The 14,112-nt window shown below is 34.8% G+C and overlaps 1 protein-coding gene across 11 annotated transcripts in view; it reads left to right on the forward strand.

Moving 5' to 3' along the window:
* LOC143253635 (DALR anticodon-binding domain-containing protein 3-like) overlaps positions 1 to 14,112 on the forward strand; it is a 103,147-nt gene that overhangs the window by 13,105 nt on the left and 75,930 nt on the right. For all 11 annotated transcript variants that reach the window (XR_013029746.1, XM_076507805.1, XM_076507808.1 and 8 more), the window contains 2 exons: positions 4,104 to 4,215; positions 5,547 to 5,651. Coding sequence is in view for 10 of the 11 variants with exons in the window: in XM_076507805.1 (XP_076363920.1) it covers positions 4,104 to 4,215; positions 5,547 to 5,651 (217 nt within the window). In the remaining variant the exon portion in view is untranslated. The remainder of the gene's footprint in view (positions 1 to 4,103; positions 4,216 to 5,546; positions 5,652 to 14,112) is intronic.

Below are 14,112 nucleotides of genomic sequence, written 5' to 3' on the forward strand. Positions count from 1 at the left end.
GGGCTTCAGACTGCTTTCAATCATTTGTTGAAGTGGACCACAGCAAATGGTTTTTACCTTCTTTTTCTCTATAACTATTTGCACATACTTCTGCTGCTAACATGGTATGAATTCACTCCAATCCTGAGCTCTGTCTTGGTGATGTTTTCTTGTGGTCCCTGACACAAAGTTCTTGGGGCTTTTCTTTGACCTTAAGCTCACCTTCAAGTGCACTGAACATCCTCCATGTTCTCTCTTCCACTTCTTGGGGAGCAGATCAATGTTGTATGCTAAAGGTCTATCATGTCCTCAGTTGATTCAAACAAGACTATGGGCATCCAATCTATAGTTTTGCTAGGACCTTGACTTTAAAGATGTAAGACCCTGTTCTTCAACTGGGGCTTCTGCTCTGCAGGAGGCTACTCTATTCCAAAGTTTGTACACTGAGTCTCACAAACCTCATCTTTGCTTCCATTGCATGCAACTTTCTTCACTTTATGCTACAAAACTTCAATTCTTATCACAGCATCTACCTGGGATTGCATCTTCTTTTTTTTAGTGGGCTATGTGTTTTCAGAATAGATGGTCTACAGTCTTTCTTTTGACCTTTGTGTCCAAGTGCATCTGGCTGAATTGCATCTGTCATTGGATGACATTGCTGTCTCCTCTGGTCAGCCCATCACACCATTGCTCATTACCATCTCCACCCATAACCTTTCTTTAAATTATCTGAGGAAGACTGATACTCTCGATTAGAAGTGCCATTTTTTGTTGCGGTTCAGTGGTTGTGCACCAATCCCTTTTACAATTTCTGTGTTTATTACTGAGTTGCCTGCTTTTTATCTTACTATTGAAATCAACTCTCTCAGCTCTCTGTTGACCTTAGGATCACTTAACATTTGTTCTTACCCATGTTCTTCAATATTCAAAACTGATTAGCCCATTTTTCTTTATCTTCTGTTTCTGTCCTTTTTTGCATGAATAAGCTCCCTTACACTGCAGCTAAGTTCATCCGCATTGGTGCTATAACTACTGTGCCTGTCCTGTATTCAAGACTTGGCTACATGCCAGTTGGCATTTGGCTTGGAGTGAGCAATGTGATAAGTTTTTCTTGATCAAACCTTCTGTTGCTCTTTTATCATCTTTTTTCTGTAAGGATTCAAAGGAAGAAGTTGTCTTGGCAAGGCTATTTATTGGTCACAGTATTTTATCTCATAGCTTTCTTTTATCTGGGTTTGATGCACCAATGTGTTGTCTTTGTGACACTTAAGTTACTATAGCACTGTTTTACTGTTGTGCCATTGTTATGGCTCTGAACAATGACACCATTTTAGACATGTTTTTTTCATGAGTTTGCTCCTGATACTGGATACTATCATTGGTAATGGTGACAGTGTCCACCTCACTTGTGTTTTTAAATATTTAAATGCCATTTACCTTTAAAATTCTATTTAATTTTTTGTCTGCTTTTTGAAGTTTATTTAGTTTCACCTTGATTAAATTTTGTTTTATGACAATTTTTTACATTTTTATTACATGATATTTGGTGCAGATAGAAGGGTTGCTTTGTACCAATTGATGTGAACCAGCCAAGATTTTTTTCTTTCAGTTGGGATCCGATCTCTCCCATCCTGCTTAACGCTGTAGAATAGGATGCCATACTAATATTCTTCTCTCACCATACAGATGGAAATCTTGGCATCACTTAGATCTTTTATAACTTTGGGATGAGAATACAAGCAATTTTTTTATTGGTATTTAAGTGTTCAGTTTCCTTTGTTGGATCATTTTTTTATCTTAAGGGATTGTTAAGTTACTACACTACTGGGTTTCTCTGCTGCCAGTTTATATAGAATTCCACTTTCTTCATGAGTATCTCATCTTTGAGCTTTGGCAGTAGATGTGTTCCATCTGGACAGGATGGAATTAACACACTCAACCCCCTCTCCATATGTTACCCACGATACAAAATATGAATTGTTTTGATTAATTATTGGATCCTGTAGATTGCACCAGATTGGTGACTACAGGTGGGATTTTGTTTCTTTCTGTGGTCACTTCTGGTGTGTTGAACTTTTCCAGTTCATTTTAGACTTTTTGAAGGCAGCAATGACTGAATACAATGTATTCTGGTATTCAAAAGTTTATGCTTTAGGCATAAAGATTATGCTGTTTTTCACATGGCATTGGAGGGTTTAGTTTCTAAGGTTGACTTGTATCTGCCCTCGTTTCTGCTAAGTACAAATGGCATTATTCTCAATAATAATGACACGTCAGCAATACTGTATTGAGAGGAAGTTGAACCTCTTTACAAATTAGTGGTGTCAGCCATAACTTATTTTTTGACTTGGCTCTTTAACCAAGGTTTTTGTTTTTGCACAATCACCATTGTTTGTGGTGGCTTTTATTAACTACCATTTGATAATTGCAAATACTTTTTTTAGTCCCTAGTTCTTTCCAGATTCCTTGTATCATTTTAGAGAATTTGTTCTAATACCCATTCCAGTTACCTAACACGTAGATTAAGGTTATATGTTTTTTCTCTATACTTGTTTGTGAATTGACTCATACAGACCATATACCAGCAAGTTTATTTTTTGTGGCTACTAACCCACATACTTCACTGGTCAGAAATATGATTTGCACTGTTTGTCTGTAGATGACTTACTTGTTCTGTCTGCATCCTCAGACTAGCAATTCTTACTCAATACTCTGTCAGAGAAGGGGCTCAACCCTTTTCTCCTATTTATCTGCTCTTTCTTTCTCTCTGTGTCCAGTCAGATTTCAGTATTTATCATGTTCAGTGAAGGTCTTGAAGATTTTTTTACATGCATATACACCTTTAAAAATACACGACAACACTGTGCTTGCTTTGAAGACGAGCTACCTTCTGTAAGTCACATCTAATCATATTTCTCTTTTCTATATCCTTAACAGCCTAGTTGAATTACCCATTGAAGGTCACTGTATGCGGAACTCCCCTTAATACCTTCAACTCACATTAACATTTGATCTGGCAGTCTCCTGTTCCTCAGTACTCCCCAACGTGCATTACCCCCCAGATTCTACTGGTGGAGTTAGGGGATCCTTACCATAGATGGGTGGTGGAAAGAGGCTTTTTTTTCCAAAGTGTTGGAGTAAATTTCTCCACTCTATAAAAAAAGAGCAAGGATGGGGACCATCCTACCCAGGTCCCTTTGTATTTTTTTCCCCAAATGTTGGTACAAACAGTGTCATCTTACACAGAATTCTATTCATAATACTAGTTCAGATTTGATGCTTGGCTATCTAACTGGGGTTTTGTATGGCCTTCCTCTTCTTTTGGATTAATTTCAATTTATTACACTGTTCATGGAAGGAAGTTCACTATCTTCACATAATTCCAAATGCGGAATGTTCCCATCTTGGGTTTTAGGTTGAGCACAGTTATTCCACATTCTTCCTATAATTTCAGGGGCAAGTGAAAGGCTGCTTGCCCACTTGATTGTGGAGAGAGGGTAAATGTTCATAATTTCAGACTCGAGTTCTGTTCCTGTGGTTGAATAAGGTTTACATAATCCCATCATTATAAACCTGGGGTGTTGTCTTTAGGGTCTCTTCAGGTGGCATAGAAGGTTTGTCTGCTTTGGTGTTGCTTAATTTCTTGTTATGATTCTGATGCTTCAGAATGCATCACTTTATGGCTACAGGGTGAGATCCAAACAAATCTATATATGTGTATATAATGTTGTGGTCCAATTTACTTGGCCACCAACATGGAATATGGGGACCAAGACCCCTTAATTTCAACTCTGAATAGTGAAACCTTGACTGTTTGATTAAGACTGACTTACAATGATGATTGTTCATGTGCAGTGTTACCCCTGATGCAGGATCTAGGTTCAGTGTAGAGAGAATACTTGTTTTGTTTGTAGTGCAGTGACCCCACTCAGATACCACTCTTATCTTGCTACATCTGTGATATATACAGATGCTTTCTGTGTGAATAGTGCCCTCCCTACCCCTTCCACCTTCTCACTATAGGACTTTAAGTGTCAGTAGAGGTAAGTATATTTTGGAAGTTAACATTTTCCTAAATTCCACCCAATGTATTTTGAGTCATATTTATTTGTTGACATTTGCAGAAGTGGAGATCTTTTTGTAACCAATTTGAAGGAAAGGTTGAAGATTTCAATTTTGGTACACTTGTAAGGCTAGACTGTCAAAAAGATTACTCTGAAGAAAATACCATCTTTGGTAAGTATATGTATTAATTAACTTACATTTACCTTACTTGCTTATCACTTAATTGTACCTTTTATGTAATGTCATTGTAATTTGTGTGGATTGAATGTGTTCTTTAAACCTGTTTTAATGGTGTTGTGAAAACATAAAGATGAAATAATATGAATTATCTTAAAATTTTAAATTAATATAATAAATGCAAGCATTTAATGGAAAAAGCATTACCACAATTAAATACATAACTATGATACATACATTTTATTGGTGTTAATAAAAATTTAAGTTTTCATTAGAACCAGAAAAATAAAATATGAAAAATTAGTATCAATGAATTATGTCATATTAGTGTCTAAAAATGTTTGGATATCTTTTAAGAATTATGAAAAGTTAAGGAATAATGTTAGTCTTAAAAATTTAAATTCTTAACTACCACACTTTACTGGCACTTCACTTAAATAATAGTGTGGATTTAGTTCATTTAGAATTTTAATAGTCTTTATTAAAAATTATTTGTTTAATCTCAATGGAATGCAGGAAAATTTCTATATAAAATCTTGTTAATTCACAAGTTGTAAGACTAAAATATCTGTACACAAAATGTTTAAGTTAATAAGCTGCATTGCAGCCTATATTAACTGTTTCTAAAGCTGATGAGACACTTCAGGTAATCCATTATATTTAACATTAAGGTCAGTTATAAGAAAAATCTTGGTCTTCATAATCTCTCTAAAGATTTAGATTCAAGATTATCAAAAATCACAAGTAATTTTCTCATTCACACACAACATTAGTTTTCTTTCCTAAGGTATTTTTTCTCCCCATGAGATTTTGTTACGATTTTTGTTTGTAAAACCTGCACAACTTCAAATAAAGTATCTTTTAAATTGCAACTTTTTCCAGAGCATTGTTTTATACACTAAAGAAAATTACCTGAATTGCTTATCTTTTTAAAATCTGCAAATGAAATGTGGCTTACAATAGTAGTATTAATAAAATAAAGCAGAAACATTTCTCTGTGGGAGTGAGGCTTTTTTGTCTCTACAGAAACTTTCTGCAAGGTATTAATTTTCAAAAATAGTGCCATTTCAAAAATATTTTAAATCTGATTTGATGATGTTACATATATATATATTGATGATGTTACATATATATATATTGATGATATTGATGATGTTACATATATATATATATTAGTATCCCTGTCTAAATAACACCTTTCATACTTAGATTTTTTCCTAAAATTCTTCCCCAAGTAGTTGTAAATCTTTAAAATATTTGTACTCAGACTTTTTATGAATATTTTGTTTATTGAAGTTATTTACATTTTTTACTTTTTTATCCAGTTACTAGGATACAGTTTTATGCCATAGAAATTGCTCGAAACAAGGAAGGTCATAATGACTGCATTAGGACATTGTATAAGCCATCTTCCAGAAAAGGCAACAAGAGTAATTCATAGCTGTTGTTTTAATTCATTAATGTAATTTTTTATAAGACAAAAAATAAACTAGCAGAATTATGTGTGTATATTCTTTGATTTTTATTAAAAATTATCTTTCTGTTGCAAGGATGATTGAATATTGATTCACCTGTAACCGATATTTTTACAGTTTATGTTAAAGGTTTTCAAAAGTATCAATGTTTATTTCTGTATGTTTAGTGGTTGGCTGATTTCCCTTATGCATGATTCAAATCTTTCAATAGTTATTTCAGATAAAAATATATGTATAGTACTGTAGTCAGTCCACAATAAAGGATATATGTATAGTACTGTAGCCAGTCCATGATAAAGGATATATGTATAGTACTGTAATCAGTATATGTTATTCAAATTAAACATTTGTGAAAAAATCTAAATATTTCATTGATTTGTAAAAACAGTTATTATCCTTTAGTATTAAATTTATGGAAGTAAGTTAATAAAATAAGAAACAAATATCTGAAGTGTTTCTTGTAAAGTAATATTGCTTTTCTTTTATTTATTGGAGTTGGTTTTGTGAGGTTCAACCAGCTATAAAATACATAATCACATGTACACATACTTGCAAACAGTTTGTTTTAATGATATTACACAAATTATTATTATGATTTGTATTGTATCAGTGACTAGTATTACACTTCAGTGTTTTTATTAACCTTTTACTTTATCTTTCTGCATTATCACCATATTAAGGTTTGTGCTTTATTGATGCTGAGTAGTTTGTAATTATTCCATACTGAATTACTGTGGATAAATTAATTTTTGGAAAGTGTTGACATTTTGTTATCTGCTACTATGAACATTTATGTAGTTACCTTGAGTTTTTGTCTCAGATGACTTCAACTCTTGGTAACAAAGCTATTTTCTGACAAGTTACCATACATTTACTCACATATGCAGCAAGCAAATTATCAAGCAACAAACCTCCACCAGTAGTAATGCCAAATACCCATGTGACTCCCTCTTTGTTATAATTCCTAACTATCACTTTTCGTTTGATAGTGCTTGTGTTCAGACATTTAGTTTCTGCTCTCTTTCAATAATTTTTTGTATCTTCATATCAGTTTCTCTCAACAAGTTTGTAACTTATTCCATTATGGAACTTAATACTTTATTACAAAATTTTTCTACTTTTGATTTATATCTGCCAACATAGTTGTGTTTGATTATTCATTTTGAATTCTGAATTCTAACTTACAGCTTTGGTTGTTAAGTATTCAAACAGCACTTTTACATGGACTTCAGGTGGTGGTTCTAGACAGGGAAAGTATTGGCCGTACTTCATTGTGGGATTGATCATCCAATAAGCTGACCATTGTCAGTTCTTAATTGGAGTTGCACTACCTGTGGTAGAGCTTCTTAAGTTTCCTACTTTCCTCTTCTACCATACGTAATGGTGGTTTAATATACCCCTCGTATTGTCAATTTTACTGCTTACTCACCCTCATCTGGATTTGTTTCTCTTCATTTCTTTGTTTCTTTCAATTTTGGAGTTAAAGATGAATCGGTTAACATAAGTTCTCATAAATGTGCTTTCTAGAGGTGGATTACTCTACATGATGAGTGAGGGGACCTCTCAAATAAAGTTCTGTCTTTTCAGTTTACCTCCTGGAATCTGAACATTGAACCCATGTGTTTGCCATGCATGGTGACCCATGAAGGGGAGGGAAGATCCTGGTAGCTAAGAGGTTCAACCCTAACATACCACTTTGACTTTGAATTTCTTTAGACAGGTAGCCATGGGGTGGCCCCCTTATGGTCCTTCCATAGAATATATGCTCTTGGATCACTACCTTTCTCTTCAATACTGGTTCTTATACTTATTTTCATGCACCCAGTCAGTCTTTTACTGCCATTGATCTCTTAATTTGCTCCCCATCACTATTTTCCCACTTTTCGTGGAGAGTTGACAGTAACCCATGGGGCAGTGATCATTTTCCTGTAATTGTAAGAGAGACTGGCCATGGTAGATGCCACCTGACTCTTATGCCCAAGTGGAAACTGGACCAAGACAACTGGTCTTCTTTCACTTCTCTCTCGGAACTTGATCCTGAAGTCATCTTTAATCCATTAATAGACAACTGTGTGGCAGCAGTGACTGACTGTATTGTCCAAGCAGCTGCTCAGTGTATTTCTTAAACCTCAACATGCTTTCCATGGTATTTTTGTCTGTGGTAGAATCTTGCCTACCACATGACATGGAAGGTTCACCAACAGGTTTAGGATAACTTTTGTAGGTATCCCACATTTTTAAACTGCATTTCATTTCAGTGGGGCCATGCACGTGCTTGGCAGGTCAGACATTGAAACCAGAAGGAATCTTGGATTAAGTATGCAACTAGCATCTCTTCTACTACCAATTCCAAAGTCACGTGGGACAAGATTTGGAAGGTCAGTGTGCAGTATACTTCTTCCCTCCTCTCAATCTTGTTCTTTGATGGTCAGGAAGTTGCTGATGCTCATTTGGCAAAACATTTTCTTGTGAATTTAACACTTCTGCTTCATCCCCCACCATCTTAGCCATTAAGACTCTGACAGAGCAATTGCCTTTTTACTTTCAGGCTGATTGTCTCTATGATTATAATCACCCTTTTACATTGGTGGAACTCAGGCTAGCTCTTCAGTGGTCTGGTTGTACGTCAGTCGGGCATGATGATATTCACTATAGATACTGCACCATCTTTCTCCTGTCTCTCTTGCTACTCTTCTAGCTGTTTTTAATCACATGTGACAGGAGAATGCTTTTCCTGATGCTTGGCACTGAGATATTGTCCTCCCTTTTTTCAAGCCCAGGAAGGATACCAAGATTCCTTGAAACTACCGTTCAATTATGACGAGCTGCCTCGGAAAGATCTTAGAGAGGATATTTAATGCTTGTCTTATTTAGTTTTTTGAATCAAACAACTTCTTGCTCACCCAGTGTGAGTTTCAATGACAGTGCTTCACTGTGGACTACCTGATTGCACTTGAAATGTCAATGAGGGAAACTTTTCTCCAACAACAGAATCTTGTTTTTGTTTTTTTTAACCTTGAGAAAGCTTATGACATTATGTGGAGGTATGGCATTTTGCAAGACCACTCATATGGGTTGTTTAATGATTTACCCATTTTATAAACAGTTTTTTTAATGAACCAGAAATCCCAAGTTCATGAGGATTCAACACTTTCCTGTTCTTTTTTGCAGGAACTTGGAGTCTCTTTGGGCTGTGTCTTGAGTGTCACACTTTTCATTATAAAGATTAATGCCATTACTGGACAACTCCCCCTTACAGTTGCAAACAGACTGTCAATGACTTACGCATCTTGTGTCATTTGTCAAGCAGGAGGTTTAATGAGTAGCAGCTACAGACTGCTCTCAATTATTTAATGAAGTGGACCACAGAAAATGGTTTTATTTTTTCTCTCTCTAAAATTCTCTGCATGTATTTTTGCCACCAATGGGGTATTGGTATTCACTCTTATCCTGAGCTCTATCTCAGTGAAGTTGTGTTTCCTGTGGTCTTCGAGACAAAGTTCTTGGGGCTTATATTTGGCTGTAAGCTAAGTTTCATTTCACATATCAAGCAGCTATGTGTCAAGTGTATAAGGGCACTGAACATCCTCTGTTTTCTCTCTTCCACCTCTTGTGGAGAGCAGATTAATCTTTTGTGCTCAAGATCTATTGTGTTCTCAGTAAATTGAAACTGGATTATGGGTTTCTGGTCTATGGCTCTGCCAGAACCTCGGCCTTAAAATGTTGGACCCCATTCACCATCTGGAGCTTTATCTCTGCACGGGGGATTTTTGTACTTTTACAGTCCAGAGTTTGTACACTGAGTCTCATGAACCTTTTCTACACCTCCAACATTTGCAACTGGTTTTATTGTATGCTTCAAAACTTCAATCCTTATCACAGTATCCCACCTAGGGTTATGTTTTCCTTCCTCAGTGGGCCATGCTTTTTCAGAATAGATGGTTTGCCATTGTTCTTTTTGACTTTCATATCCAGGTGCAATTGGCTGAAATGAGTCTCTTCTTGGATGATGTGCTGTTTCACTGGTCAGCTCATCCCACCATGGCTTATTACTATTCCCAAGCATGACTTTTCTTTGAGTCACCTGCAAATGAAGGATTCTCCCAATTGAAAGTACTGTCTTTTATTTGCCAAACATCTTTTGAACCATCCTTTCATTCCCACTTATGTGGATAGTTCAAAATCAGGTGACTCTCTGCACTCTGCCATGGTTTGTTGTGATTCATTGATTACACACAGGATCCCCTCTACAGGGTCTGTCTTCACTGATAATTGTATGCCATTTTTCTTGCCCTGGAGCACATAGAAGCTTTGTAGTATGTGAACTGTACTATTTATATCAATTTGATTAGCTCTCTACTGGCCCTGGAATTGCTTCACGTTAGTTCTCACCCTGTTTTCATTGATATTCAAAATTGAATGGCCTATTTCTCTTTATTTTCTACTTCTATTCATTATTTCTGGATACTAGGTCAAGTTGATATTTGTGGGAAGGAATTTGCTGGCACTGCAACTAAGTCCATCTGCTCTGGTACTATCACTGTAGTGCCTATTCTATACATGGAATGCAGCTCTGTATTCAAGGCTTGGCTATGTGCCAGTTGGCAGTTGACTTGGACATGAGTAACATGATAATTTTTTCCAGATAAAACCTTCTGTTGAACTTTGACCTTCTTGTTTCTGTAAGGATCATAAGGAGGAAGTTGTCTTATCTGGAACTGGTGCATGATTGTGTGGTCTGTGTGACACTCAAGTCACAATAGACCACATTTTACTGTCATGCCATTGTTACAACAGTGAGGGACAGCATCAGTTTAGAAATGTTTTTCAATTTTATAAGGACCATTGTTTTTTTTTAAAAGTTCTATTTAAGTTTTCATCTGACATTGGGCCACTGTTTTCTTTCTAACTTAATTTCTCTTTACACTTTATAATACTTTCACTGTTATTTTATCTTTTTACCAATTACTTGGTGCAGATAGCCTACTTGCTTTGCACTATAAAATGCCAAATAACAACTACAACAACACTCACTTTGCCTCAAGTGCACTAGTCAGTGTTGTGAGTTATGGTGGTTGCACTTGTTGGTTGGTCTGCTTCTTCCTCTTGTACTACACCTCCTTGTTTTTATGGTGAGGTTATTACTACAGTGGGGTGGTTTGTTTGATTTTTGTTGGACATGTATGTATTTCCTTCTGCTCACATGTGCCCTCTTCTCAGATCAGTGGTGAGATTTCTCCCTCTGGTTCTCTGTACTTGTGTTGAAAACATTACGAACTTTATTCCCATCCCTGCAGGAATGTTAGGTCCCATTGCTTAAGTTTTGGTTGTTGGTGTACTAACAGTGTGATCCTCATCCTACCCCTGTATAGATATTGGTTTTGGACACAGTTGACTTGCCATGTACGGTCAGTTGTACCCTAACCACCCTACACCTCGGAGAACATCCCTTATTTTACCCATACTGTCTTCATTTTCTGCCCAGATATAGCACTTCTTTTTCACACCTGGAAGAAGAGTGTATTGGATAACCACCCTACACCTTGGAGAACATCCCTTATTTTACCCATACTGTCTTCATTTTCTGCCCAGATATAGCACTTTTTTTTCACACCTGGAAGAAGAGTGTATTGGATACAGAAATGGTGTGGCCACCCATGTATAATCCTCTTATTAGAGGGTGTCTTTCTGACACTTTCAATGGATGCTTTTACTTTATCCCTGGTGCCATTCTTTTCACCTAGTCATTGTGGGATTTTAGGTTTGTATGTGAATAGAAGATATTAGGTACTTTGGAAGTTATAATTTTCCTAAACTGAAAATATATGTCCTACAGGTTTTTACTACTGCTCACACTTCTCACCCTTCCTCCCCATCGCTAGCTAATGCTTAAGTTCTGCATAAACTTGAAGTGATTTTTACGTAGAATAACAAAGAAGGAGTCACATGTTATGTGTGTGTGGCATAACTGTTGGTGAAGGTTTATCACATGATAATTTACATGTAAGTATCAGTAAAAACGTAAAATGAGTGGTATGTGAAAGTAAAAGACTTTTTGAGCTGCACAAATATTTTATTCCAATAGATGGCAGCACTGAACAATAATAGCTATGAGAGTGGGTGGAAGTACCTCTCAGAAATACATTTTCAGTGTAGGGAAATTACTTCTTTGATTAACATTATTCCAGTGTTTCCAATCTTTAAAGATTTAAGATTGAATTCAGAACATGAAATTAACACCCCTGATTGACTATAATTATTTAATGAACATATTATTTTACCACAGTTGATTTGCTGTTTATGTTGAGTGATCAGTAGTCCTCTAGTAAATTTGAAACAGTTAGGAAAGTATAAGTGATTGTCAAATGCTGAATTATTTATTCAAAGTGGGCTTATGCAATTGCATCCAAGCAAGGATTTGACCCTTAGCCCAGTTAAATTGTCATTTTATAAAAAAAGTAACACTTGGTGCCTGAAATATATACAAATGTAACATATTTAATCGTAATTTTACAGTAAATCTCAGTGATGAACTAATCTATATTTTTGGTTTACAATTAAAGTTCAGTTAGACTCTGAATTCAAGCAGCTTTCTTATGATAGTTTTTTTTTGTTTTTAAGTTTGAACACAAAGTATTAATGACACTTATTTTAAATTCTGAATAATGGAAATGTATCACTTATAAATCTCTAATTTAGTACAGCCAATATTTTTTTTATTTAAGATATTACTCAATGCTTTTGTCAGAATTAAAAATATCAAGTGTTGGAGGGAAACTAATTGAAGCTTAAGTATATTAAATTTTTCTTTCTTGAGACCTTGTGTTGTTTTGTTTCATTTGTTGGAAAATATTAGGCTTTTTAATAAATATACACTAATAGAACATGCAACTGTAATGTAACTTTTAAAAACAATTTACAAGAGATAGGAAATCTTGTATGAGGTATTATGCACAAATAAAACAACTTTTTGCACACCTTTTTCAGCCATCAAGTAGAATGTGTTAGAAGTATTGACAAAAAAAATCATTACCAGAGTGAAAAGGTTTTTACATTAAAAGTTCTGTTTTTGTTTTTTAGTTTGTTGTTCTGTGTTTCATTGACTGGTTACCATGAAAATATACAGTTGTTACTAAAGTGTCAAATCAACACATATTGGTGTAATAAAAGAAATAACAGTTTGAAATATTCATGATTGCTTGCACATCATTGTTAACAGTAGTTTTTGTAGAAAACTAATACTAGATAAAACTTTTAATCTTTTTCTAATAAAGTTTCTCTTCCTGGTTGTAACTTGCATATTTAATTCTTTTGCAACATTATTTCTTTACAGTGTTTTCCTTTATTTTTTAATTGCATTCAAAAGTAATTGCAATAAAAGTAAAACTTATAAACCAGTTTACCTAATATTTGTGGTAAAATCATAAGAAAACTTTACATTTTGTTCCCACACATTCCACATAATTTGTTTGTTTCAGTTTGTACATGAGGAAATTGTATGAATAGCGTTTCAGATTTGTCTTTTGTATAGTTAGTTTCTATAAGTCTTTTTTTTCTAATAGACAGAAACATTAGTTGACCTGTGTAATGTGATTTTTATCACATGTTAGGTGTATGAATTTATAATGCCCTCCCAATTTTCAACATTTAAACTGTAATTTGTGAAGTCTTATACTGCACTTATTGGTAGGATTTCAGAGAAATCTTTGTCTTTCATTGTCCAGACTGACTGACAAACTTGTGAAGCTGACAAATTGATGCATTTGATGCAACAAATACCTCTGTAATGCAATTTTTACATACTGCTGATTTTGAATCTAAAATTGATAAATTAAGAGTTGTTGGAAAAAGCCAGCAGATGTGTGATATTTATCATAAATATTAAGTACGTCAGTTTCTAATTTTTGCCAAAAATTAGCATTTAAATACTAGTAAGTTTTACTATGTCTTGAGTTAACGTTCATCTGGGTTAATGTTTAAGCAATATTTTTGCAGTGAAGAAATAAAAAAAACATAATTTTTAAGTTTAATCTGCTTTAACTGAAAGAAAAGGATGTAACAAAATGGACTTTCTGTCATGAAGTTTAACATTTTGAGATGATTAGCAAACTCCTCAGATAGAAATGTTTCTCCATCTGTGTCTGCTTATGAGACATGCATGTCACTAGTCTTGATCTAATCTAACATCCACCTAAATATGTGCTTAATTGCACTAGTGCATGATGATTTCATCATACAAAAATAGCAGAGTAGTATAATCCCCATACACAGTAAATCCTCTTGTGCATGTGCAGTTGAATTAACTTCATTTTTAGACGAGGCAAGAAGTAGCACTTCATTGAACAGATGTGTTCATATTTTTTGTCTAAGTTCAATATGTGGACACTTTTTACAATGAATCCTATAGGTTCTTTCA

The sequence above is a fragment of the Tachypleus tridentatus genome, chromosome 6 (genome assembly GCF_004210375.1).
Source record: "Tachypleus tridentatus isolate NWPU-2018 chromosome 6, ASM421037v1, whole genome shotgun sequence".
NCBI lineage: Eukaryota > Metazoa > Arthropoda > Merostomata > Xiphosura > Limulidae > Tachypleus > Tachypleus tridentatus.